Below are 21623 nucleotides of genomic sequence, written 5' to 3'. Positions count from 1 at the left end.
GTTTACTAATTTGTATTTTTATTTCGTAAAAAACGGAAAAGATTGTAGAAAAAGTCGGGTAGTGAAAAAATACACAAGAAAATATATGTTTGCAGTTAATTCATTAAACAGATAATCCTTAAAATTTTTCTATTTTGGTTTCATATTTATTTAACATATAATCGTTCTTGGTTAACAAACGACTTTATCTATCGTTGGTAAAAATTTAAACATGGTCAAATCAATTAAAATCATTGATTTGTTAGTTGATGCAAAAATTTTAAGAATTTGTGTGATAAACAGTAAAACTTTAAACTGGCTATAAATGTCTTCCTGAGAAGCACTGATTCATCTATTGTTTTTCCATTGAATTAGCATTTTTTAATTCGTTATAAACTTCAACGATTTTTGCATTAACGTAACAATGAATCAGATATCTAATTTTACTTATTCCGTGAATTCATAAAAAAACTATAAATTGAAATTCATAAATAGCATATAGAAAATATATATAGAATATGTGATAACTTCATACAAGCAAAATTTAGGAAGAAATTCAGTAATAGTTGCTACTGAATTATTCGTTTAATAATTAAAATGAAGTTTCTAAGAGAAATTTGTTGTTACCCTGAATACGAAGTTGTTACGTGTTTGATAATCGATTATTAATGATATATTATCGGATGCATTTACGTATTATCGATTCCAATCAAATTCATTCAAATGTTCCTATCATGTATACGTTACACAATAGCCCGTAAAAGAAACTCGTTATCCAAGCGAACATTGCCTTTTTGGTTTTGATGTATTATTGTATACAAAAACATATTTAATTTCATAAGTGATGTTTTGCTAGAAACATCTTGAAAATTTCATTGGATACTAAAGTGAGTTGCAGATTTGAACATCTGTAATTCTACGAACTAAGAAATAACATTGCGATCGATCGATTTGGATATACGTATGTTATGCATACATATATTTATATACATTTATGTCTACGATATATACGTTCTTTGACTAGCAGAACAACAATCGCCCTAACAATAACAATGTAAGGATGATACAATGCGTCATAAATAATAACGTTATTTTACTCACAATCCAATAAAAAACAAAATGCCTAGAAATTTCAGACCCAACTCCAATAATCGTAAACAGAGTTCTTTTGCCTAATATCGTACGCTTTAGTTGAATTTGATCGATCGTTCGCAATAATAATCGTTGAAATTTCAATTCCTACATAGTGTGACGAGTATTAACAGCCGAAACTTCAGCCAAGGTATATTAGATATGAGAAAGTGAACTACTAGTAAAATGACCGTAATGATCATTTGCGAGGATAAGTTTCTATATCGATATAATTCGAAATTTGTGGTCTTTAATTTGATGTTATTACTAGGAAGAAATCCAGGATTGTATTACTATCAATATGCTGGCAGTATCGAATTGTTTTTTTAATAGTAAACAAATTCGTTTGGAATGTTTTACCGATCAAGCGAACAATCTCGATAGATCAATGACGGAGCTGAAAAAGGGAGGGAGCACTAAATTTCACGGTGATTTCGCACTACGTGTTCGAAGCACGACAACGTGCTTCTCAGTCTTGGCCTTTTCACGAGGAACGGTCAGGCGTGGGCTTGGTCTTTGGTTTTCGTCCAAGTAACTTGCGAAACGAGGAGGTCCACCTCGATCGACTAATTCCTGTCGTGCTCTGTTCGTCCGGTTCGCTGCAACTAAGCGACTCGCTAATTTTCCTGCTTTTGCCACTGCTGCTGCTGGTGCTACTACCTCCATTTTCATAACATCGTGATCTTCGATCTCCGATTTCCGAAGAAAACCTGAACAACGAGAAAATTCAATGCGAATAATGTTTCGCTATTTCTTACGTAACTAAAAGGTACACGAACTTGGTGAAATATCAAGACGAACCCTGAATCGGATGAAAAGGCTCTAGCCGTAGCTGGAGCGCTCGAGTTAGCCGATGAAAGCGATATTTCAGCAACAAGAGTACTCGGATATGCTTCATCGTCGGACGCGCTGTTACTACTTGTGGTACTGCTGCTGCTAGCATTGCTTCCACCGGGGCTACTGTCGACGCTGGAATCGTCGATGAAACTTATTTCTCGATCGGCTAACGGTGAACTGGTCCTCTGTCCACGCGACATCGATGTCGTGGACGTTGTGCTAGGTCGGAACCAGGTACGTAAATCCTGCAGCGGCGCTTGAAGGCACTTGAAAAGATTTCCACTGAAACGTTTGGAAATTAGATAAGTGTAAAGATAAAAGCCTTTTCTTCGTTATCGACTATCGGGGCTGGTCTGTTTACAGATACTCGTGTTTTTTCTAGGTTCGATTCACTTACTCGTCGCGATAATCATCGATCTCGGCAAAAGTGCGCCTCGCGTATAAACAAACGGAACACCGTCGTCGACGGCGGCAAGACGTAGCGTGTAGAGTCGCTGCACGAAGATGTCTCGCGGCGTGTCTCAATGTAATCGTTTCTCGAGTCAGCGCTGCGACACCTTCCTCTCGTCTACGCCTTTCCTCTCCCAGTTCTCCCTGTTCTATACGCAGCTTCTCTTTTAAAACTTCATTCTAGAGACACAGAATATACACAACATGATATTATAGCATAGATCGTCTTCATCGAAACAGATGCTGTTGCTCGAATTATCATTACCTCTCTTTCAAGAGCATCACGTTCAGCACGAATAACAGTAGCCTGTTTGACAACGTCCTGGCGAGCTCGTTCAAGAGTTTGCCTAGTAATCTCGTTTTGCGCCAGTTGCATCTGCAGACGGCGCAAAGCTACTTCCCGTTGCCTCTCCAGCCGATCCTTAGCAGCTATGCAACTGTCGCGTTCGGTTTTAGCTCTCTCCACCTCTTCCTCCAGACGAAGGCTTCGTTCCAGTTGCAGGAACAGCTCGTCCTCCTTGCCTCGCAGTTCTGCTTCGCAACCCTCCAGTCGCTTCTCCAACGACCGTCGAGTCTCCTCTAACTTGTCCCTTTCAGCCTGAAACAACCGGACAATTTTGTATTACACGAGTTTCTATCGTAATCCGATCTTTCCAATTCGTTTCAATAGTAACTCGAATTCAACTTTTGATTAAGATCGGCTCGTTCAAGAAATTCGTTGATATTTACTCGATAAGTCATCTCGGTAACTCTTATCTTTCGAGTTATATCTTTTTATCGACTGAGTCACGATTGTTTTCGAGTCTGTACAACTAACGTAGATAGATTAGAGAACAATACGAACGAGGTACATTCGTGTAGCAGTGGTTGTCAACCGATAAGGCGAACGAGTCCGCAGGCAAGCGTTAACGGAGATAATAATTCTAATTAAAAAAGAGAATGCAACCGAATGCTTCCAGCACTGCATCTGATTTCACGGTCGTCGCTTTTGGATGCCTCTGTTGCGCCTGCAAACGGCTACATGCAAACATCATCGGTATTTATTACGGAACCAATTTTGCAGCTCCAGATTCGAATCTACCGTGCTCGGGGTAGGATGTACGGATATTGAAAGCGTACATTAGTTCGATAAGACGTGTTTGCCGCTAAAATACGACCGAAATGACGTTCGTGTATCAAGGGTACCATCGACAGAAACGCTATTTATAGATCGAACACGGTACTTAGACTATGCGTTACGTTGCGTTGCTACGCGTGGCAAATCTATTCTCGCCGTTTGGTCGATTGCGTAAGTGCGACTAAATCGTAAATCATCGATTCTCCGTGTTGCTTCGCATACGAACGACCAGTTCGTCATTGAACGTTTCGACGTTGCTGGTCGAGCCGAGTGGAAGATCGGTAACTGAGCCGGCGGTATGACGTGATCCGGCCGATAACGCCGCCTCGGCCGCACCTCCCTCCTACGGCTGAGTCGCATCTAGCATCGCGCTAGATGCCACATTGTAGGTCAGCTTAGGCGGCCAAACTAGACTGTCGATGGTACGAGGTTGATGAACGGTAGTACGAGCCAGCTCAGCACGGGGCAGGCCGTTTCGCGGCTTCTACTGCAACGAAACTAAACGAGGAAAGGTACGAAAAGAGAGGTTACGGAAAAAACAGGCTGGAAAAAGCGAAGAAAGTCAAGAGGAAGGAAGACGAGGGGCGCTGCAGGAACGAGTTGAAAGACAAGATACGAAACCGCAGAGGGAAAAGCGGAGTAACGAAATGTAACCGTTTCTTCTCCACGATGAACTTTTTGCCATTCGCTCGTCGTTGCTCGGCTTTGTCTCCGCGGTTTTGCCACTGTACGGTTTACCACGGTCAATTTTCTCTGGCGGCCAGTGCATAAGCAGACGTACAAGTTGACGCGCATCCACTAGAAGGCCAAGGGGAAACCAGTGCCCACGGGTGAAATCGACCTAAGTACTACTTACACGGCCTTCCTCCGGCTATCCTGCTCTGCGTCTATAGACACGACACGACGCCTCCGCTCTTTCCTAGACCTCTTTTCTCCAAAGGCTTCGCGGATTCGTCTCTTCCTTTTACTTTCTTTCCTATCTTTGTTTCCTGCCCGATATTACAGACTGGTTGGATTCTACAACCGGTCACGGAAAAATCACGCTACGCTGGTTCAGTTTATCGTTTCTTCGTAACTTCTTCTAGAAACGATTTAATCGCAGGTACATATTTAGTCGGACGAAGCCTACATTCCGCTTATTTTTCCTTCGATCGAGGTCAAATCTCGACAGTCGAATTAAACCTTGGCGTGCCAGTTAAAGTTGTAGGCGACGGTTAATTGCATGTCGATATTTCGAGGAACGCGAATCCGGAGCACGTGATTAGATAAAACACTGTACGCACGAAGATGGAACGTCCTCCTTCCGTTCCCCCATCGTTCCCGCGAGAAGGTTTCGTCACAGAGCTGCCGTTAAATTTCTTCGAAAAGTTCAAAGAGCGTGCGAGAGCCATAAACGAACGCCAAACGGACACTCGACATGGGAAATCCTGTCTGTCAATGTCTACGGTTACAGTGACTGCCTGACTGGCATCGGGGCTATTCAAACAGGATTGAGAACGTGTAAAGAATGGAACGCGTCGAGCTGTACCGCGTACGGTTTTTTCAGATCACGACAATCACACGCAAGAACTTTTTTCGTCAGGAATATTCGACCGTCCCAAAGACAGAAAAAAGAAGAAAAGAAAAAGAGAAAGAAAAGGAGCTTGAACAGTCATCGCGGACCAAGATATTCATTGGGAAGTAGAATTTTTATGAACGCAGGAACTCGCTTTATGAACGCAGGAACTCGCTCGAAATGTTTCTCATCCGGCGAACGACGACAGTGACATCTATCGATACATTTTTGTAAATACTAAATAAGCTGCGTAGTACAAGAAGACCGTTTTCTCTCGCGCATTTTTACGGATAATATTGCAACAGGCGAGAGCAAGTTGATTTCACTCGCGGTACAAGCTGCCTGGGGCCACAGATACCATCGAGCACAGACTAACAAGATCGCGGAAGGACTCTGATCTTTGTTACAACCGTCTCGAGAATTAATTATACGTACGCGTTGCTTATCCCAGAGGCTCTCAAAGCTCAAGTCTCGATAGCAGCCCGCTATCGTGCGAAACCATTTTTATTCTCATCGAGATATAGATTACTACAGTATTAGGAAAAAACGAAGGTTACAGTAGATTTTTCTAGAGTTCCGTAATTGTCGAGATTGAGATAAGTAGCGCGAACTCGGATCGAATCTACGAAACTCTGACGTATATTATGCTGCGTACGTTCTTTACGCGATAGAGAAAACCATCGACGGCGTTTCTTTGGCTTCGTTACGTTTCATTGGTTACCAGTTCCGCGTATCCGATATTTAATGTGCTACGCGTTATATTTTTACTAGATTCGCCGACTATTCCAATAAACCGACCTAGATATATATCGTTTTCCGTTACATCCATTTACGATCGTACCGCGTGGAACAGCAAATTTGTCTATTTTTTCGAATTACAATAACACCGACGATTCCTATCGTTTATCATCGGCTGAATCTGCATTTGACAAGGTTCGATTAATTAAAAACGCTTACCTTCACCTCGTGATAACGTTCTTCCAAGTAGTAGGCGGTACCTTTGGCTTCCTCATATTTCGCCGCCAAAGCAACATATTTATCATAGTGACGCTTGAACAGCACGAACCTGAAAGCAGATAGTATATTAAATATTTATTATCTCGAGTAGCTGATTTTTCATTATTTTCCGAGAACAATGATGCGAGTGAAAATAAGTTTAAAGAAATGGAAGAAGACAGAAAAATTTCGTGGAAGAATGCTAGTCGTACGATACAATCGCCTGACATCTGTCCGCGATTTTATTCCCATTTATTCGTATCAAACGAAACTCTATATTTCAGACGTTTCACCCAGCAAGTCTGACTCTATCATTGTCGTGGACGAAGATTCGAATGGCGATTAAAAGCCGACATAATTCACAGGCAGAACAATGATTCCGAGACAGACAGCCTCGTTTCAGTATCACCGAATGCGCAACAATCTTATTGGCCTATCAACCGCAGCGGATTGAGTTCGTCGTCGACGAGATCTCTCGTTAGAGATCTGCCGTTTGGAAACCGGAAGCGTGCTCAGGTCCCACGCGAAGGCTGCACGTGTAACGAGCGATATTCGCCGCGACATCGAGAAGCTAGCGAGCAGGAAGCCGACCTTTCGGTCATAGCGTGGCCTGGTCGGGTCTGATGCGACCCGATGCGCTCGTCGGTTGCAAGCTGCTTGCAGTTGCTTCGCCAATCGATTTCTCTCTCTCTCTTTTTCTCTTTCTCTCTCTCTCTCTCGTTCCCTCTTCTTATTGATCGCTGCGAATCTGTTGCCCTCCACCGAAACTTCCTCTCTCCGGTTCTTTTTATCTTCATTCACTGACACTCGCACTGCCGTGTAACGGCTCGTCCATTCTCTCCGAGACTTTCGCTTTCACGATTGCTCGAGACGCGCGGTGCTCCCGCTTCGAGATCCAACAACGATCTTTGCCTGTCTTCCGGGTTGCCTGCCAACCAGCCCGCAGCCAGTCTCTACTCTGCTCTTCAAGAATCCGCCCGTCACGCCTTTCCGGACCGAATCTCCAGCGTCCTGTGAAACTGAAATATCGCAATGTAATTCTAGCCAGGTGTCGAAGGTACCGATCGCAATACGAGCCACCGATTATCTTCGGTTCTGCCTTTCGAACTCGCACACCTTCGAAGCATATACCGAGCGGAGGACAAAAGTTCAGATTCAGCTGCTGAACCGAGTCAGATTCACTTCAGCAGCTGAACTATACGTCAGTTTCCAGGATATTCGGCAAGACGATTCGATCGTTGACGATAGTCGTCCATTCGGTCGAAAGTTCGAATATCAAATATCGAAGATAACACATACTGAGGGAACATTGTTTTCGACGATTCTTGGTTTCGTTGGTAGAATCGTGGAACGGTCGTTCGTTGCTCTTTGTTAAGTCAGAACCAACAAAATTCGCGGATGTGGCTAAGTAACGGCAGGTAACAATTCAGTTACTGTAAGAGAATTCTGAAAAATGTTCCTGGTAGAAATGATTTTAGAGAAAGTTACTATTGGTGAACCTTCGTCCGGCCACAAAATAGTCCACGATGGCCGCAGAAATATAGTAGTAGTAGTAGTAAATAGTAGTCTGGTCGAATGCATATTTTTTTAAAGACAAATTGATAGTAGAAGTGTTTTTGTATCATATGATTCAGAACGATACGTAGTACAAAATAAGCGACATTTTTCATAAACGAGAAATACACCAATCTTTCTTACATTTCGTTTTATGTCTTGGAAACTATTTGTCATAGGTGAAAAAGTTTTGGTGGGAATTTATTATCTGTAAAATGCGACCTGCTACGTTATTATAAGCTCAATCGTTAGGTTGGAAATTAGTAAAAAGCGCGAAGAAGTCCATTTTCTCTCAGTCGTAAAGCTCCGGTTAGATTTGTGGTACAATGATGCAATCGTACAGTCGCACAAACCGTCGAGGCTCTGTGACAAACGAGTACTACTCATACTAAGACAAACGGAAAATTTTTTATTTGCAATAAAAAGCTTATTTCTCTTATTCTCCGAGCTTACACGCTATATAGGAAGACCTATATTTTGATATATAAGTAAACAAAAATATTGTCACTCAAATGGTAAAATACAACTTTTGCATTTTTCACTATATCGTAGTGGAACTTGTTCTACAGATTGCTGCAGTCAATTTAAAAAAAAAGCGTTTCTCTAAACTATTAAACATCAAGAAATGAAATAGGTCTGTTTACAGTTTATTGTTTGCGTTACATGTGGGTCTTTTTTGATCGGAAAAATATTTACGAAACTAAAAATTGTGACTCATGGAAAAAGTATAAAAATAAAGGAAACGATTGGTATCATCTGTTTCATTGTTGAACATTATTTAAAGTGTGAGATCGTACGATCGTACCATTGTATCGACAATTTTGATTAAAGTTGTAAACGATTGGAGAAAAAAGAATTTCTTCGCGTTTGTTGCTAATTTACAAGCTAACGATTATGCTTATCATAACGTAACAGGTCCCATTTTACAGATAATAAACTTTATTAGCCATAACTTTCTACTGAAACTTCTGCAGTCTTACAGACAGTTTCTGGGACGTAAAACGAAAAATAAGAAAAAGTTGTGTTTTTTCGTCTAATCGATATTTTGTTTATGGAACATCGAAGGAAAATTGTTTCCAAGTTGTTTACTTTCTTTCAAATATCGTCCCTAATCGCATTATGCGAAAACATTTGTATCGTCAATATGTTCCCGGATTTAACCCTCTCTGAGCTTAAGTCGCGTGGACCGTAGTATTAATCAGTCAGCCATCTTCGACGAGTATACTCGTCACGAAGAAATGACGATATTTCGTGTTGATGACGAGCCCTGTCGATAATGAAATGAAAAAATAAAACAGTCATTTCGTTACAATTTAATTCCATATTATAACAGTCCTAGCAGGGACTCAGTCCGATACCTGGGCATGACCCTGGACAGGAGACTAACGTGGAAGAAACACATCTCAGATAAAACGAAGCAACTAAAGGGCAAACTAAAAAAACTCTATTGGCTCACGGGCCGACGCTCCAAACTAAACATACAGAATAAAATTACCCTCTACAAGACCGTAATAAAACCTGTCTGGACCTACGGAATCCAACTATGGGGAACAGCAAGTAACTCCAACATCGAAATACTACAACGCTTCCAATCGAAAACGCTAAGATCCTTAATGGACACACCTTGGTATGTTACCAACGAAACCATCCATCGTGACCTCAAGATACCCACAGTCAAAGAGGAAATAGCAAAATACAGCGACAGATATAGCAAAAGAGTCAACAAACACCGAAACCCCCTAATCACTGGACTACTTGACACGACGGACCAGATTCGCAGGCTGAAGAGGCACTACCCGCTAGACCTAAACGCTAGATTCATTTAGTTATCCAAATTAAGCATATGCACTTACTTATAATACTTATAAATTACACCTATCTATAATAAGTATTAACTTATTGTAAATAAACAGCCATGTCACTGCGCCACGCCAGAAAAATTACTGAAAATTCTCAACGCGAGAATTGATTTTAATTTCAACAAATAAATAAAAAAAAATATTATAACAGTCACACTGTGTTCGACGAGTATACTCGTCATCGCTTACTTTTCCCTATACATTTTAGGTACACACTTTTCAAAGAACATACGGAATAGCACTATGGGGAACAGCAGCAATGAGCCATATAACCAAAATAGAGGCAATGCAATCTAAAATACTCAGAACAATAGCAAACGCGCCATGGTACGTTAGAAACGAGGACATTCGGAAAGACCTGGGAATATCAACGGTCAAGGAAGAGATTAACAGAAGTGCGAGAAGGTACAGAGAAAGAATAGCAACGCACCCGAACCGGCTGGCAGCGGAAACAGTCGGCGCATCAAACATAAAGAGAAGATTAAAAAGGGAACACCCGACAGATCTCACAAAGGACATAACCTAACATACAAACACTCACCACACTAAAGAAATAAATCAATCAAATTCGAAGATGGTATCCCACTGGAGGTAGCCATCCACATGTTATATTATTATACCACTAAGCTATAATATTTTACCGAATGTCCTACTGGACAAATTGTAAAATGTAAATAAATAAATAAAAAAAAAAAACTTTTCAAAGAGGTCGCAACAGCTAACTGGTTAAAGGCCAAGGATCAGTTGGCACACAGTTCAAGACACCTCAGCGCTTGTAACGACCATAGGCGTAAAAATTAAATAAAATTCTCCTGAGATATACCGATCGTGATACGTTCTTCTGTGAACCTTACGATGACGGATGTTTAACACGTTGAATGTGACGCCAGTTTTACAAGGTTTGACTATGTTGAAATACAGGTTGGTTGGTAACTGGTGGTACAAGCTGAAAGGGGGTGATTCTACGCGAAAAAAGAAGTCGAAAATATATGTCAGAGATGAAAAGACACCGGAGCCGTCCCTCTGGAACTTCGTGGAACTACATTGGGCGACCATCAGTCGCCGAATGTAGCCGCGGTCAACGCTTCGCCTAACAAAGGTGTGGAATTATAGTATGACCCTCGTTAAAAGAAATACCAATAGAGGTACTTGACAGTAAAACATTCCAACGGTTCCTTCGGACAATGAATACCTGATATTGAGGCACGTACACAGCACAAGTCCAGTTAGCCCAAGGACCTGCTATAAAACCTGGGTTTTTCCGGCAATTAAGATTTTCCAAACGGACAGACAGTCTTTGTCCCAAACTGACAAATTGACAGCGACGTCAATTTCCCTTACTTTCGGAACGAGGGCTATACCCGAGGAATCCGATGATCTCGTGTCCCCAGACACACCCCATCATACTTTTCCTCTGTGGCATCATTGGGACGAAAATTCATTCTTTCTTGAGATCCCACCGACGAAGGGAGCAGCACCTGACGATCAGTGAGTTTGAGGTAGAGCAAGTATTATCTTTCATCCCGTTGACCGTGGATTCGTCATGGAACCTAAGACCAACGTCACTAACATCGCAAGTGCCCAACCACCGCTGTTGATTGTCGAATCGGTAGTGTCTATACTCGTAGCATCAGGCCGTATCTTCGTTATCACACAACGATAGCCAACTCCAAGGGAGGTCTATCAAACTCCCACAACCCTGTTCCTGACTCTTCTCCGACATATAGAATAAAATTTTTTTTTTAATTTTTCCATCGAGACAACGATCTACAGTGAGATCCGTTACAGCGAGACGCGATAAATTGCACGCGTACCGAGCGAAAATTCAAAGTCGATTTTCTCGAAAACAAAGCCTCAAACGAAAAATTGTTATTCTATATTTTCGACTTCTTTTTTCGCGTAGAATCACCTCCTTCCGCTTGTACCACCAGTTACCAACCATCCTGTATTACATATAAAAGATATGTTACGGTAATCATTATTATAATCATCATTAATGAATTTATCTCACTGAGATGACCGGTGACCCTCATGCCATTCGACGTGTTAACTTGAAATGCCACCAGGTTGCAAAAATATTTTCCCGCGTACCTTCGCATACTCGATTAGCAGAATTTTTATAGATTTCAGGTTTTGAACCGCATGCTCAAAGCATTAATTACTGCAAATGTCGTAACCATCTATTTAATGCCTTAACACATTGTTGACCGGCAATTTTACTGAGAATTATGTCACTGTCTGTGAAGTAAAACAATATAAATTTTATTTATTATTCAACTTTTAATATTTCTTTTTCGTATGATAAACAGTGTAACAATCACCTACGTGTAATGGTACATAACAGCTTTCGCAAATATATCTAGTTTCGCTGCGTTTTCATTTTGAAGAGCATACTCTACACGCTATAATCGGTTTTGTTTCTCTGCCAGTGACTATTGTTTCTAAGACGTGGTCTGACGCTGATGCGAAAAAAAAAAGCGCATCACGAGTTTACGCTCGGCCATGAAACATAACGTTTGGCCATGAAAACACGAGTTAACTCGTGACCGGTCAACAATGTGTTAATATTAAGGGAATATTAGAAACGAGCAACCCACGAAATACATGGCGACTTTTCTACGAGTACCAACACAGAGATACACGTGGAAAAACATAATTCTGGAAAGCATTCGCTTAACTGTTCCGGACGAAACGCACTTTCCCTTCCTTTTCTATTCTTCTCTCTTTTCCTTCTCTCGTCGCAATGACACAGCAAATCTCGGTTCAGTTCTTATCGAAAAGATCAGTGGCCATTACAAAGAACACTGCTCGCTGTACGAGTCTCTGTCTCGTCCATCGATGGATATTACACGAGGTTTTAATTTAGGATCTCGATACATCTTGCGACCAGAGGCTGCCATACAATTGCAAATTTGGCTCACAGCCCAATGTGCCACACGTCTATTTAAATGGAAACTTTCGTCGATACGCAGCTCACAAAAAGAAGCGAGAAATCTGGACGCGTATTCGCGTGGCGACATTCGGCCGACAAGGGAAACTGCACGTATTGTTGGCGAGAACACGCGTGTTGCATAACACGAGAGTAAGCGAAGCGACCCGGTAAAGCTGGGACAACAAAAAATGTTCGACTTGCGTCGCTCGTAAATCGGGTCGTTCGTCGATGGAGAAATTGGCGTACGAATTAGACTACCGTTTATCACGAGCAGCGCTTCGAACAGTTTGCATAATAACGATTTTTCAGCGACTTTCTAAGCCAAGTATTCCAGTGAAAGGGTTAACGACGATGTGTATCGTCGCGACCAAAAATGGCGCAGCAACCACAAAAGGGCGTGTTATGCTCGTTTCTTGTCGTTTTTTGCCCCGAGCGGTGTGTGTTTTTTGCTGGGAGATCGAATATCTACTCTACTTCGCGATGTGCGTTAGCGAAAGAAAGCGAAGAGACGCGTCTTTTCGGGAACTCTGGTGAAATTTGTTTATGAAGCAAGCAGAACGAAACATCGTACTATCGTCACGACATTGGTAAAAAGATTTGTCGAAAGATTTGTTCTCGAGTAATTCGTACTTCCCGTTTATCGATAAAAATAAAATATAAAAATAGAATTAATAAATAAATGATAAACCATGGAACACGACACTAAATGCAGCTCTGTAACGAACTACATTCGTGCCGTTTAATTTCCAACGATTTGTTAATTGCAACTATTCCAATCGTCTACGTGGAACGACTAACTCAACCGGTTAACTGCGTTCGACGTGTATACGCGTCAATCCACAAGTTTATTTCGTTGCGGTTGGCGTGTATACTCGTCGTGCGAAAGAAAAAATTACCACTTATTGTAAGAACTGAAAATTTCGGTGAAAAGTAATACAAAGGACATTTAGTGGTATGTTTCCTTTATGTATTTTATAGATGAAAAATCATTTGATTATTCTCTGCTGTGTACAATGTATCGCTTTTTCTAAATTGAGTTGATTATTTTCCCCAATGTATCCCCATTCGTGTACTTTATTATTTTTTGGCAATTTTTAAGTTCTTAATAGCGATGCCTTTTTCAACATCGTTTGGATCGTTTCTTCGCAAAAATTAATGATAGGAACATTTGCCCTACGTTCGATGTGTGTCCTTGTTTGATTTTAACTACGCAACGCGAATGGGATTTTTTTAGATCAAACTCCGCGGTTTAACAGCTTAACTACGCACGGTTAATTATTTAACCGTAGAAATGTATATGGAATTGGTATTAACGCTAGCCAACTCAGCGAGAGAAACACAACAGCAAGGCGGAATTATTTTCCGACCGTTACCCGCCAAGACCTAGAAGCTAGCCTCGTTCCTTTAAAATACACTAAACTCTAAATGGTACAGTACATTTTCACGGTATGTACCTATTCTGCAACGAATTAAATAACCACGTACATAGTAGTTAGCTAGCCACGTTTTTTTCACGAATAAACAAGTAAATACCGTGATATCAATAAATCTTGCCAAAAAAAAAAAAAAAGAAAGAAAGAAAGAAGAAACCGGATTCCAATGCTTCTTTTCGTTAATCTCGAAGTTAACGAGCAAAGTTTCCAAGCAATTCGCCTGTATATAACGATCGCCGTTGGATATCTCGAAAATCTAAATAAAGATAACCTCACACCGCGTTTCTTTATTTCGCAAGTGACAAGGTTACCCCTTTGCAGACCACAGACTAATTTCTTAAATTGGTCGCTGTGACTTATATATCTTAATTGGTACATTTACAATATAATGACGCAATCGTTTCATCGATGGGAAATCGAAGAGATGGAGAAAAACGGGTTTGCAAAAGCTCGAAGAAAATGGAATTAGAAAGCGAATGCTTTTACTTTATTCGTTTCTCCGGGACTCGATCCTATTTTTATTGTAATACATACGTACGTATGTATTTCGGTTGACGTGGATGATACACAATGGAAGGATAACGAAGACGGAGAAACTGCTCTCAAATATATCGCTATCTTTAGCTCTGTTCTTTTCTGCACAATGCCTGAAGAGCCAACCGATGGCGCTCGACATCGGAGGGGCACGAGTCAACGGTTACGCATCGGAGAACTCGTTGATCGTCGATTCCGATATCTACATATATTTAGCTGATCGAAACGATACCGGTAGAACTGGAACTCGTGCTTTTTCCTTCAATGTTGTCAACTCAATGAGGAAGCCTCTCAAATAAAAATACGTGTGAATTTTATGCGATATTACACGTTCATATCGCTATTAAAATTGTATCGTTATTTGAGAGGTTAGGTCATCGACCAAATATCGATGAGACATGCCAAAGTTTAAAATCATAATGGCTGACAGCTCTCTAATGAAAATACGTGTGAATTTTGTGCGATATTACACGTTAATATTACTATTAAAATCGTATCGTTATTTAAGAGGTTATATCATCGACCAGATATCAATGAGACATGCCAGAGTTTCAAATCATAATGGCTGACAGTACTGTTTTAGTACGTATGCGAATCGCTTAATGCGTGAATATATATTCTGTAGCATATACAAATGACGACTGTGATAGGAGGTTAGCATGGGGCGTCGTGTTGCCAAAAATGAAAGTTATTTTTAACCTATTCACGATTCGTATTTTTACCATTGAACGTGCATTGCGCGTGAAATATTCGGTATCTGTTTCCAAGCATCTTTCGGGAGAATAAATTTCTTTCCGAGCGATAAAAAAAGAAATACCTAACGGAAAAGAAAAAAAGAATTCGTGCTCGCGCTTATGATTAATCATCGCAGTTTGTCTTATAAGTAACGAGGGTAAAAGAAGCGCAGCTATCTCTCTAATTACAGACAAAATTACTGAAGTTGTTGAAACCGAGGCGAGCTGATTAATTGCATTGATTAAATCGCGTTTTAAGTGGACGCCCGCTGGCTCCACTTCGGAGTCGTTCGTAATTTCCTTCGAAGCTGTTTTCATTGAGACCGTCTCGCGCTATTCTACGGAAGCCGCTCCTTCTTCATTAAAAATGAAACGCTCCTCGCTTTCCGTTTTTAAACACGTTGCGTGTCTGCTGCGTGCGCGCGTCTACGAATCAGATAGCTCGAATAGTTTGTCAATGATTCGACGTCATCGACTAAATCGAACTACATGCGACATAACACAACGTGACGCGACGCGACGCGACGATGCGAACCGGAAACGATCTTTCCTCTTCCGCGCGCATTTACGTGTACGCGTTCCGATCGACGATTTAAGATTTATGCTGTTCGTGATAAATCGAACAAATTCGTCGTCGCTACCTTTCGTAAAAGCACGTTCGCAAAATTCACGAGAACGTTTCTAAGTATTTTGATTATTCGCAAAGAGATATGCTTTAATCGTTTCTGTCGTAAAAACATCTAACCGCTTTAACTCGTCTTAATCTTGCCTTAACTAATTCTTCCAAATCGCGTAGATTGAAATCGAAAATATTCAACCAAATTAAATCGGTAATCCCGTGTTTCGAGAATTCGACAAAAGCGTATTAATTACGGGTAGTGGAAAATTACTAACGATGTAGAAATCTGTGCGATTAATTATCGAAAAAGAAATTGAATCGCGCAGCTACATCACTTTTTTCAAGTTTTAAACTCTCTCTTGTCTACCGATAAACAGAGCAATAATTTTATAGTTTGCTGGGGTCGAACATCGGCGTTAACACGAATACGGATGTTACGCATTTAATGTTTTAGGCATCGTTGCGAAGCATAGGATATCTCGTAAAGCTCGTCTACGTTTATAGTTAACATACATATCCCGTAGTCCCGGATCTCGCGCCCGCGGCACTTGCAAATCTAGTAATATCAGCTTCGAAACGAGCTCCTCGGGTCGTAAATTATCGAGAAGCCGGTACACGAGTATTTCATTGGAATCTTTGGTTTCTTCCATTTCGATCGCTTTTATCGGTGCGCTTATTATACGGTTCGAGTATTCGCTCGTACACGACCTCTATCTTTCGGTCGAGGAAAGTAGGAATCGAAGCGACTCGTTTCAGGAAAAGATAGCAAGCTAAAAACATGCGTCCGATATCGAGCAATTTATTTACGACTTTCGACAAAAACCAATTGCTTAAAGATAAAAATCGGTGATATCATTGACTTAAATATACAGCGTGGTACGTCAATAGGTAAAGTCGAGAGATCGATGTTCACGAAACGTATCAATACATGTGGCATAGAAGTATCGACTGACGAAAAAAAAAAAGAAAAAAATGTGCAAACACCGCACCGGCGAGAAAAGCGATATCAAAGTACAGAAAGTGTTCAAAGAAAAATTTGCTTGGGAAGGAACCTCGGAAAGAAGTTGCCTCGTCGACTATCGATCGAATCATTCTGAAACGTTTCTTTTTATTTTAAGTTACGTAAACGAAACAAAGAATGTTCTAGCAGGAAGCTAGCTCTGCATTAATATAAATTGTCACGCACGATAGCGACCAGCAACCTTACCCGATCTAATTGCACAGAATAAAGGATCGAAGGAAGAAAATGAGAAACGTGTACGAACCTGTAGAGATCATTTTCAGTGACGATGTCTCGGATGGAATCCTCTGGATCGATACGATCCGCTGGAAAACCCGCCGGTCTGGCAACCCTCGAGGACAACAAGGGACACGGTGGTTTTATGGTGGAGTCAGTGGCCTCGTGGAGGGCGCTGGCCGCAATAAGGTCGTCTTCAGAAGCGGTACTAGGTAGAGGCACGTTTGGACTCGGAGATCGCGAGCCGGAGATCACACCGAGTAAATCCTCGCTCCTGGAATGTCTCATTTCCATAGCACCGTATCTTCCGGTGGTTGTCGTCATCCTTCTACCGAATCACCGTAACACGCTCGATTTTTCCACGACCGCGACCCGGTTACACGTGGTCGTCCTCTTTTCCTTCGTTCTCGTTGCCACGACGACCTAGACAGCCCGAAGGAACCGACTACGATCTAGTTCTCGCTACTCCTATCCGGACTGGCCTCCTCTTACTACCTTTTAGTCGACTCCCTAGAGAACCGCGATCCACCGATTTTCATCTCCGAGATATTTTCTCTCTTTCGCTCCTGTTTCGCCACCGTTGCTCCTTCCACTTGGCGCGCTTCTCTTCCACTTCCACGAGAGCGCACGTCCTCCGATTCCTTCTTCGTTCGCGGCCAACCAGAATTCCTATCGTCTTCTTTGCGTTCTAGTTCATCGCTCGATCTTTCACACCAAGTGATTTCTCTTCGACGTTCCTTTCTACAATCTTTTCACAAGAGGATAGCATAATCGTCCAAGCAAAAGATAACGCTCGTCTAACTTTAAATCGCCGCTACACACTTTCTCGATCTCCAGTATGAACACGCGCACGTCGGCCAAGCATCAAATACCACTGAGGGTAACGGACTTTTGCGTCAACTATCCGTTACGTATATTCGCACGTTGGTACGCGCATTACCGAACATATCACCGATCGCGCCACTTTTTCGGTTTCTTCTCTTCCTTCGATCAACTTGCATTCGAACGTGTCCCTACGAGTTGCCAGGTATCACGTCGAGATACCATTAACAGGATCAACAGGACGTATCCTCGTCATGGACGAATCCACGTTTCGACGATCGTGCAAAGATCTGTCGGTCACGAAACAATCCACGAATCTAATCGCCGATCAGATTCAAGCCGCCATTTTTACTCGATTCTATGAATATTGTTGTATCGTATCTTTTAAAAAAACACCAGACACACAGTACACGACGATTATTCTGCTCTTTGTAATTAAAGTAATTAGAAAAAGAAGGGTGGTTCTTCTGGACGGACCATGCGCGGTAAACACGATGCACACAAGTACCTGGGAGCGTCCACTTTGCACAATAACAATTTTACTTCACACGATTCTTCCGCACACTGTGCTCGTTCGTAGATTTTTCTGCCGTTCCACCTTTCTTTCGCGAGCTACGACCAAAGTCTGCCGTAACGGGAACCGACGAAGCCGCTTTATCCTTTCGCAAAGAAGGGGCATACGAGAAAGGATATACCTGCGCTCTTGCGCGTTCGTCAGGGATATAAGCTGGCATTGACCAATAAACGTCCCTCTGAGGAAAACAGGTCACATGACGGGTCACAGGTACAAAATCCTTCAACCTTCTCCCTTTAATTTTCTTCCAGGTAGATAACTTGTGATTTTATGATCGTTCTTTTCAAAAATGACGCGCAATTTCATTAAAGCCATTGAAATGATCACGACATGACATCTAGTGTTCTCAATCGTTTTAAACGTTCTATTTCTTCGTTTCCCCGTAATTTTGCATATAATGTGGCCTTAACGAAAGGGAGGTTAGTCTCTGTTTAAATATTGCGTATGCTTTGCATTGTCTCGTGAAAAAAAATATGTTACACTGCGATGAAAATAAAGCATGAGATTGTTGAGTCGTTCAATCATTTGTACAAACAATACTGTAACAATATAATACTATGAATGTTCATCATGATTGCGATTATCAAACTTATAAAAAGTTATACAGGTTACAATACTTCGGTCAACGTCCAAAATTTTGATGTTGCTTTACCGACTTCCATGGTTGGCAAAGTTATGCATGTAATTTCCCTATATATGTATTTCCTAGAATAAGCGTTAGCAATTGGTACTTACAGAGAGGAAATCTCTGGTACTTGCACGGACAGAAGAATCCCTACCGTAAACAGTGGTTTCATGGTAAGGCGATCTATGAACGTAGAAATTCGTAAAAAGTACATCAAATACAAAATATCGTACAAATATCGAAATAATCTAAAGGTGGAGTAAACATTGCTATCTGTTTGTGCTTTTACGAGATTTATAGTACAATACGGTTTTACTTACCTACTTACAAGTTGACAAGTTGATACTAAATTCGAAATTTATGAAAATTCGAAAAGTGAAAAATTCATTCAGGATGTGTGATGGAATATTTCGGTGGTAGATAATCGCAAAAATTCTAACTTAATCAAACGATAGTATACATATAAGACTATCATTTTCTTACTATGATTAACAGATATTATTTGCCTACGCCTACACATGTTCTAGATTTTGGAACATCGATTGTATTGTTGCTTATAGCATAGATGGCACCTCGGTGGTGTTTTCAGGTATTATCTTATTCCCGCTATTTCTCGATGAAATAAAGAATAACTTGTGCTGTTATTTTTATTTTTAATTATCTTATATCTCACTAACGCTTTCACATTATGACGAGTTCTGTCAGTACAAATCCATCAACATTATTGCCTTTAGGTAAGATGCGCCTTGTTTACAAATTTATATTTAACCTCACTTTTTTGTTTTGGTTATCATATTATTAATAATTAATTTTCATTAATTTTCAGAATTAGTTGACAAATGTATCGGTTCTCGGATACATATTATTATGAAAAACGATAAAGAAATTGTCGGCACCTTGTTAGGTTTTGATGATTTTGTAAATATGCTGCTCGAAGATGTGACAGAAAGCGAAGCAACACCCGAGGGACGAAGAGTCACCAAGCTTGATCAAATACTGCTTAACGGAAGCAATATCACAATGGTTAATTTATTTTTGTACTTTTAACGATTTAAAATACCTTCTTGAATACAATTATTATTAAAACTATTTATCAGTTTGCTAGTTTTATATAACAAACCGTTTTTTTGCAGCTTGTACCTGGTGGAGAAATGCCTGACACGTAAAAAAGTAACTTTCTCTGGTATATTTTGTACAATAAAAATTTGATCTGTAATTTACGCGTATCTACTACAGAATATTAAAAATATCTGTCGATTAAGAATAATAATTCAAATAAATATTAAGAACAAAGTAGCATATCGATCTTGGTTATTACTTCGTTGGTTGTAATTCTATCAGTAGCATTTTGTGACCACATTTGTCTATACAATGTTTTATAGACACCTTGAAATTCATCATCGATATTATCATCTGCAGGGCGATGTCCCTTCACAGAAAGATAAATAATCGTATGACTGTGTAATCCAGCAAATGGCAGTTTTCTAAATAACATTTGCCAAGCTACAATTCCTAAAGAGTAAATATCTGCTGCAGGAGTCAGTTTATTTTCTTTTATTACTTCTGGAGCAGCATATCCTGGTGTGCCCTAAGAAAAAAGATCTTTTTCTTAATAAACGATATAAATGATTATATAGTAAAAACATACGTGAAATTTATTAATTCCATTTGACTCTTCTATTAATACGGAACTACCAAAATCTGTAAGTTTTGGTTGACCGTCTGCAGAGAGTAATATATTTTTAGGCTTGACATCTGCATGAATGACACCAGCGTTATGACAAAATTGCAAAGCACAAGTTATGTCCTTTAATACACAAATTCTTTTGGTTTTAGTTAAGACCGTTTCCTCTAGATATTCTTGTAAAGTAGGGCCGCATAACTCCATTGTTATTAAAGATAGAGAAGCACCTTGTTCTATCATTAGCACTTTCACGATATTAGAATGTCTTAACAAAGAAGCATGTTCTTCACCCTTCAATGTATTGAAACATTTTTCTGTTTGCATCACTTTAGCTGCAACTTGATCACCTATCAAGAATTTAGTATTCAAATGTGTTTAGTTCTGATAATAATTAATCAGAGAAAAATACTAATGACATTTTACCTTTATACAATGCTTTATACACAGTACCAAATCCTCCACTTCCTAGACATGTACCAGTTTTAGCGGGTAGACCATTTTTCAATATTTTTTGTCTATTGGGAGTATCGATATTAAAAGGAGACAATTGATTTCTCTTTTCAATACCTTTTCTATATGTCTCTTTTATAGGAGTCTTTGGACTTAGCAAAGTTCTATGATAATGCAACATGAAATGTTTTCTTTAAACAAGTGAATGCTTTATACAAGTGCTGCAAAGAAGTGTTGCTTTAGTATTGTACTACCTTCCATCCACGTTTTTTAATATCTGGGGTGATATGTTACAAAATTTCGTTGCCAATTTTTGAGGTGAAGCCATTTTGTACATCAGAATTACATATAGTCGCCTAGTTTCTTGATACTTGAGAATACAGTAATAAAAGTATATATTTTTTGTTTCCAATGTGTCATGAACTTTAAGTAAACATTAAGAGAATAAACAACAATCAAGTGACAATGAATAAGCATGGAAGTATAGAAATAATGTAGTAT

The 21623-nt window shown here is 40.3% G+C and overlaps 3 protein-coding genes across 5 annotated transcripts; 1 reads left to right on the top strand and 2 right to left on the bottom strand.

Annotated features, from left to right (window-relative positions):
* Positions 1–84: 84 nt before the first annotated feature.
* On the bottom strand, positions 85–18161 carry LOC117236242 (trichohyalin-like). 3 transcript variants are annotated; one of them, XM_033499023.1, is made up of 6 exons: positions 16996–18090; positions 6027–6135; positions 2663–2995; positions 2345–2577; positions 1912–2229; positions 85–1820 (listed from the first exon to the last, which is right to left on the bottom strand). In XM_033499023.1, exons 1-6 carry the CDS (start codon positions 17289–17291, stop codon positions 1595–1597), a joined length of 1515 nt encoding a protein of 504 aa, XP_033354914.1. In that variant the 5' UTR covers positions 17292–18090; the 3' UTR covers positions 85–1594. The 3 variants fall into 3 exon arrangements, with proteins under 3 accessions (XP_033354914.1, XP_033354915.1, XP_033354916.1); XM_033499024.1 differs by lacking the exon at positions 16996–18090 and adding an exon at positions 6657–7072; XM_033499025.1 differs by having other exon boundaries at positions 1643–1820; positions 1890–2229; positions 16996–18161.
* Positions 18162–19284: 1123 nt separating this feature from the next.
* Positions 19285–20287, top strand: LOC117236247 (U6 snRNA-associated Sm-like protein LSm5). The gene is made up of 3 exons (XM_033499031.1): positions 19285–19722; positions 19815–20011; positions 20122–20287. Exons 1-3 carry the CDS (start codon positions 19677–19679, stop codon positions 20152–20154), a joined length of 276 nt encoding a protein of 91 aa, XP_033354922.1. The 5' UTR covers positions 19285–19676; the 3' UTR covers positions 20155–20287.
* On the bottom strand, positions 19622–21555 carry LOC117236249 (serine/threonine-protein kinase mos). The gene is made up of 4 exons (XM_033499033.1): positions 21377–21555; positions 21096–21286; positions 20637–21019; positions 19622–20576 (listed from the first exon to the last, which is right to left on the bottom strand). Exons 1-4 carry the CDS (start codon positions 21457–21459, stop codon positions 20271–20273), a joined length of 963 nt encoding a protein of 320 aa, XP_033354924.1. The 5' UTR covers positions 21460–21555; the 3' UTR covers positions 19622–20270.
* Between the last annotated feature and the right edge of the window lie 68 nt (positions 21556–21623).

This window comes from Bombus vosnesenskii, unplaced genomic scaffold (assembly GCF_011952255.1).
Source record: "Bombus vosnesenskii isolate JDL3184/JDL3185 unplaced genomic scaffold, Bvos_JDL3184-5_v1.1 scf7180000013340, whole genome shotgun sequence".
Taxonomy (NCBI): Eukaryota; Metazoa; Arthropoda; class Insecta; order Hymenoptera; family Apidae; genus Bombus; species Bombus vosnesenskii.
Note: the sequence above shows the minus strand (reverse complement) of the source record. Positions and strands in the feature narration are given on the sequence as shown.

Excerpts from the sequence above, each read along its gene's own strand:
- LOC117236247 (XM_033499031.1), top strand. The coding sequence starts at position 19,677 with ATGACGAGTTCTGTCAGTACAAATCCATCAACATTATTGCCTTTAG. Across the intron at positions 19,723-19,814 it reads ATCAACATTATTGCCTTTAG|AATTAGTTGACAAATGTATC; the intron begins GTAAGATGCGCC and ends ATTAATTTTCAG. Across the intron at positions 20,012-20,121 it reads ACGGAAGCAATATCACAATG|CTTGTACCTGGTGGAGAAAT; the intron begins GTTAATTTATTT and ends GTTTTTTTGCAG.
- LOC117236242 (XM_033499023.1), bottom strand. The coding sequence starts at position 17,291 with ATGACGACAACCACCGGAAGATACGGTGCTATGGAAATGAGACATTCC. Across the intron at positions 2,230-2,344 it reads ATCGATGATTATCGCGACGA|TGGAAATCTTTTCAAGTGCC; the intron begins GTAAGTGAATCG and ends CAAACGTTTCAG. Across the intron at positions 1,821-1,911 it reads GCCTTTTCATCCGATTCAGG|GTTTTCTTCGGAAATCGGAG; the intron begins GTTCGTCTTGAT and ends CTCGTTGTTCAG.
- LOC117236249 (XM_033499033.1), bottom strand. The coding sequence starts at position 21,459 with ATGTACAAAATGGCTTCACCTCAAAAATTGGCAACGAAATTTTGTAAC. Across the intron at positions 21,287-21,376 it reads TTAAAAAACGTGGATGGAAG|AACTTTGCTAAGTCCAAAGA; the intron begins GTAGTACAATAC and ends GCATTATCATAG. Across the intron at positions 21,020-21,095 it reads GTATAAAGCATTGTATAAAG|GTGATCAAGTTGCAGCTAAA; the intron begins GTAAAATGTCAT and ends AATTCTTGATAG.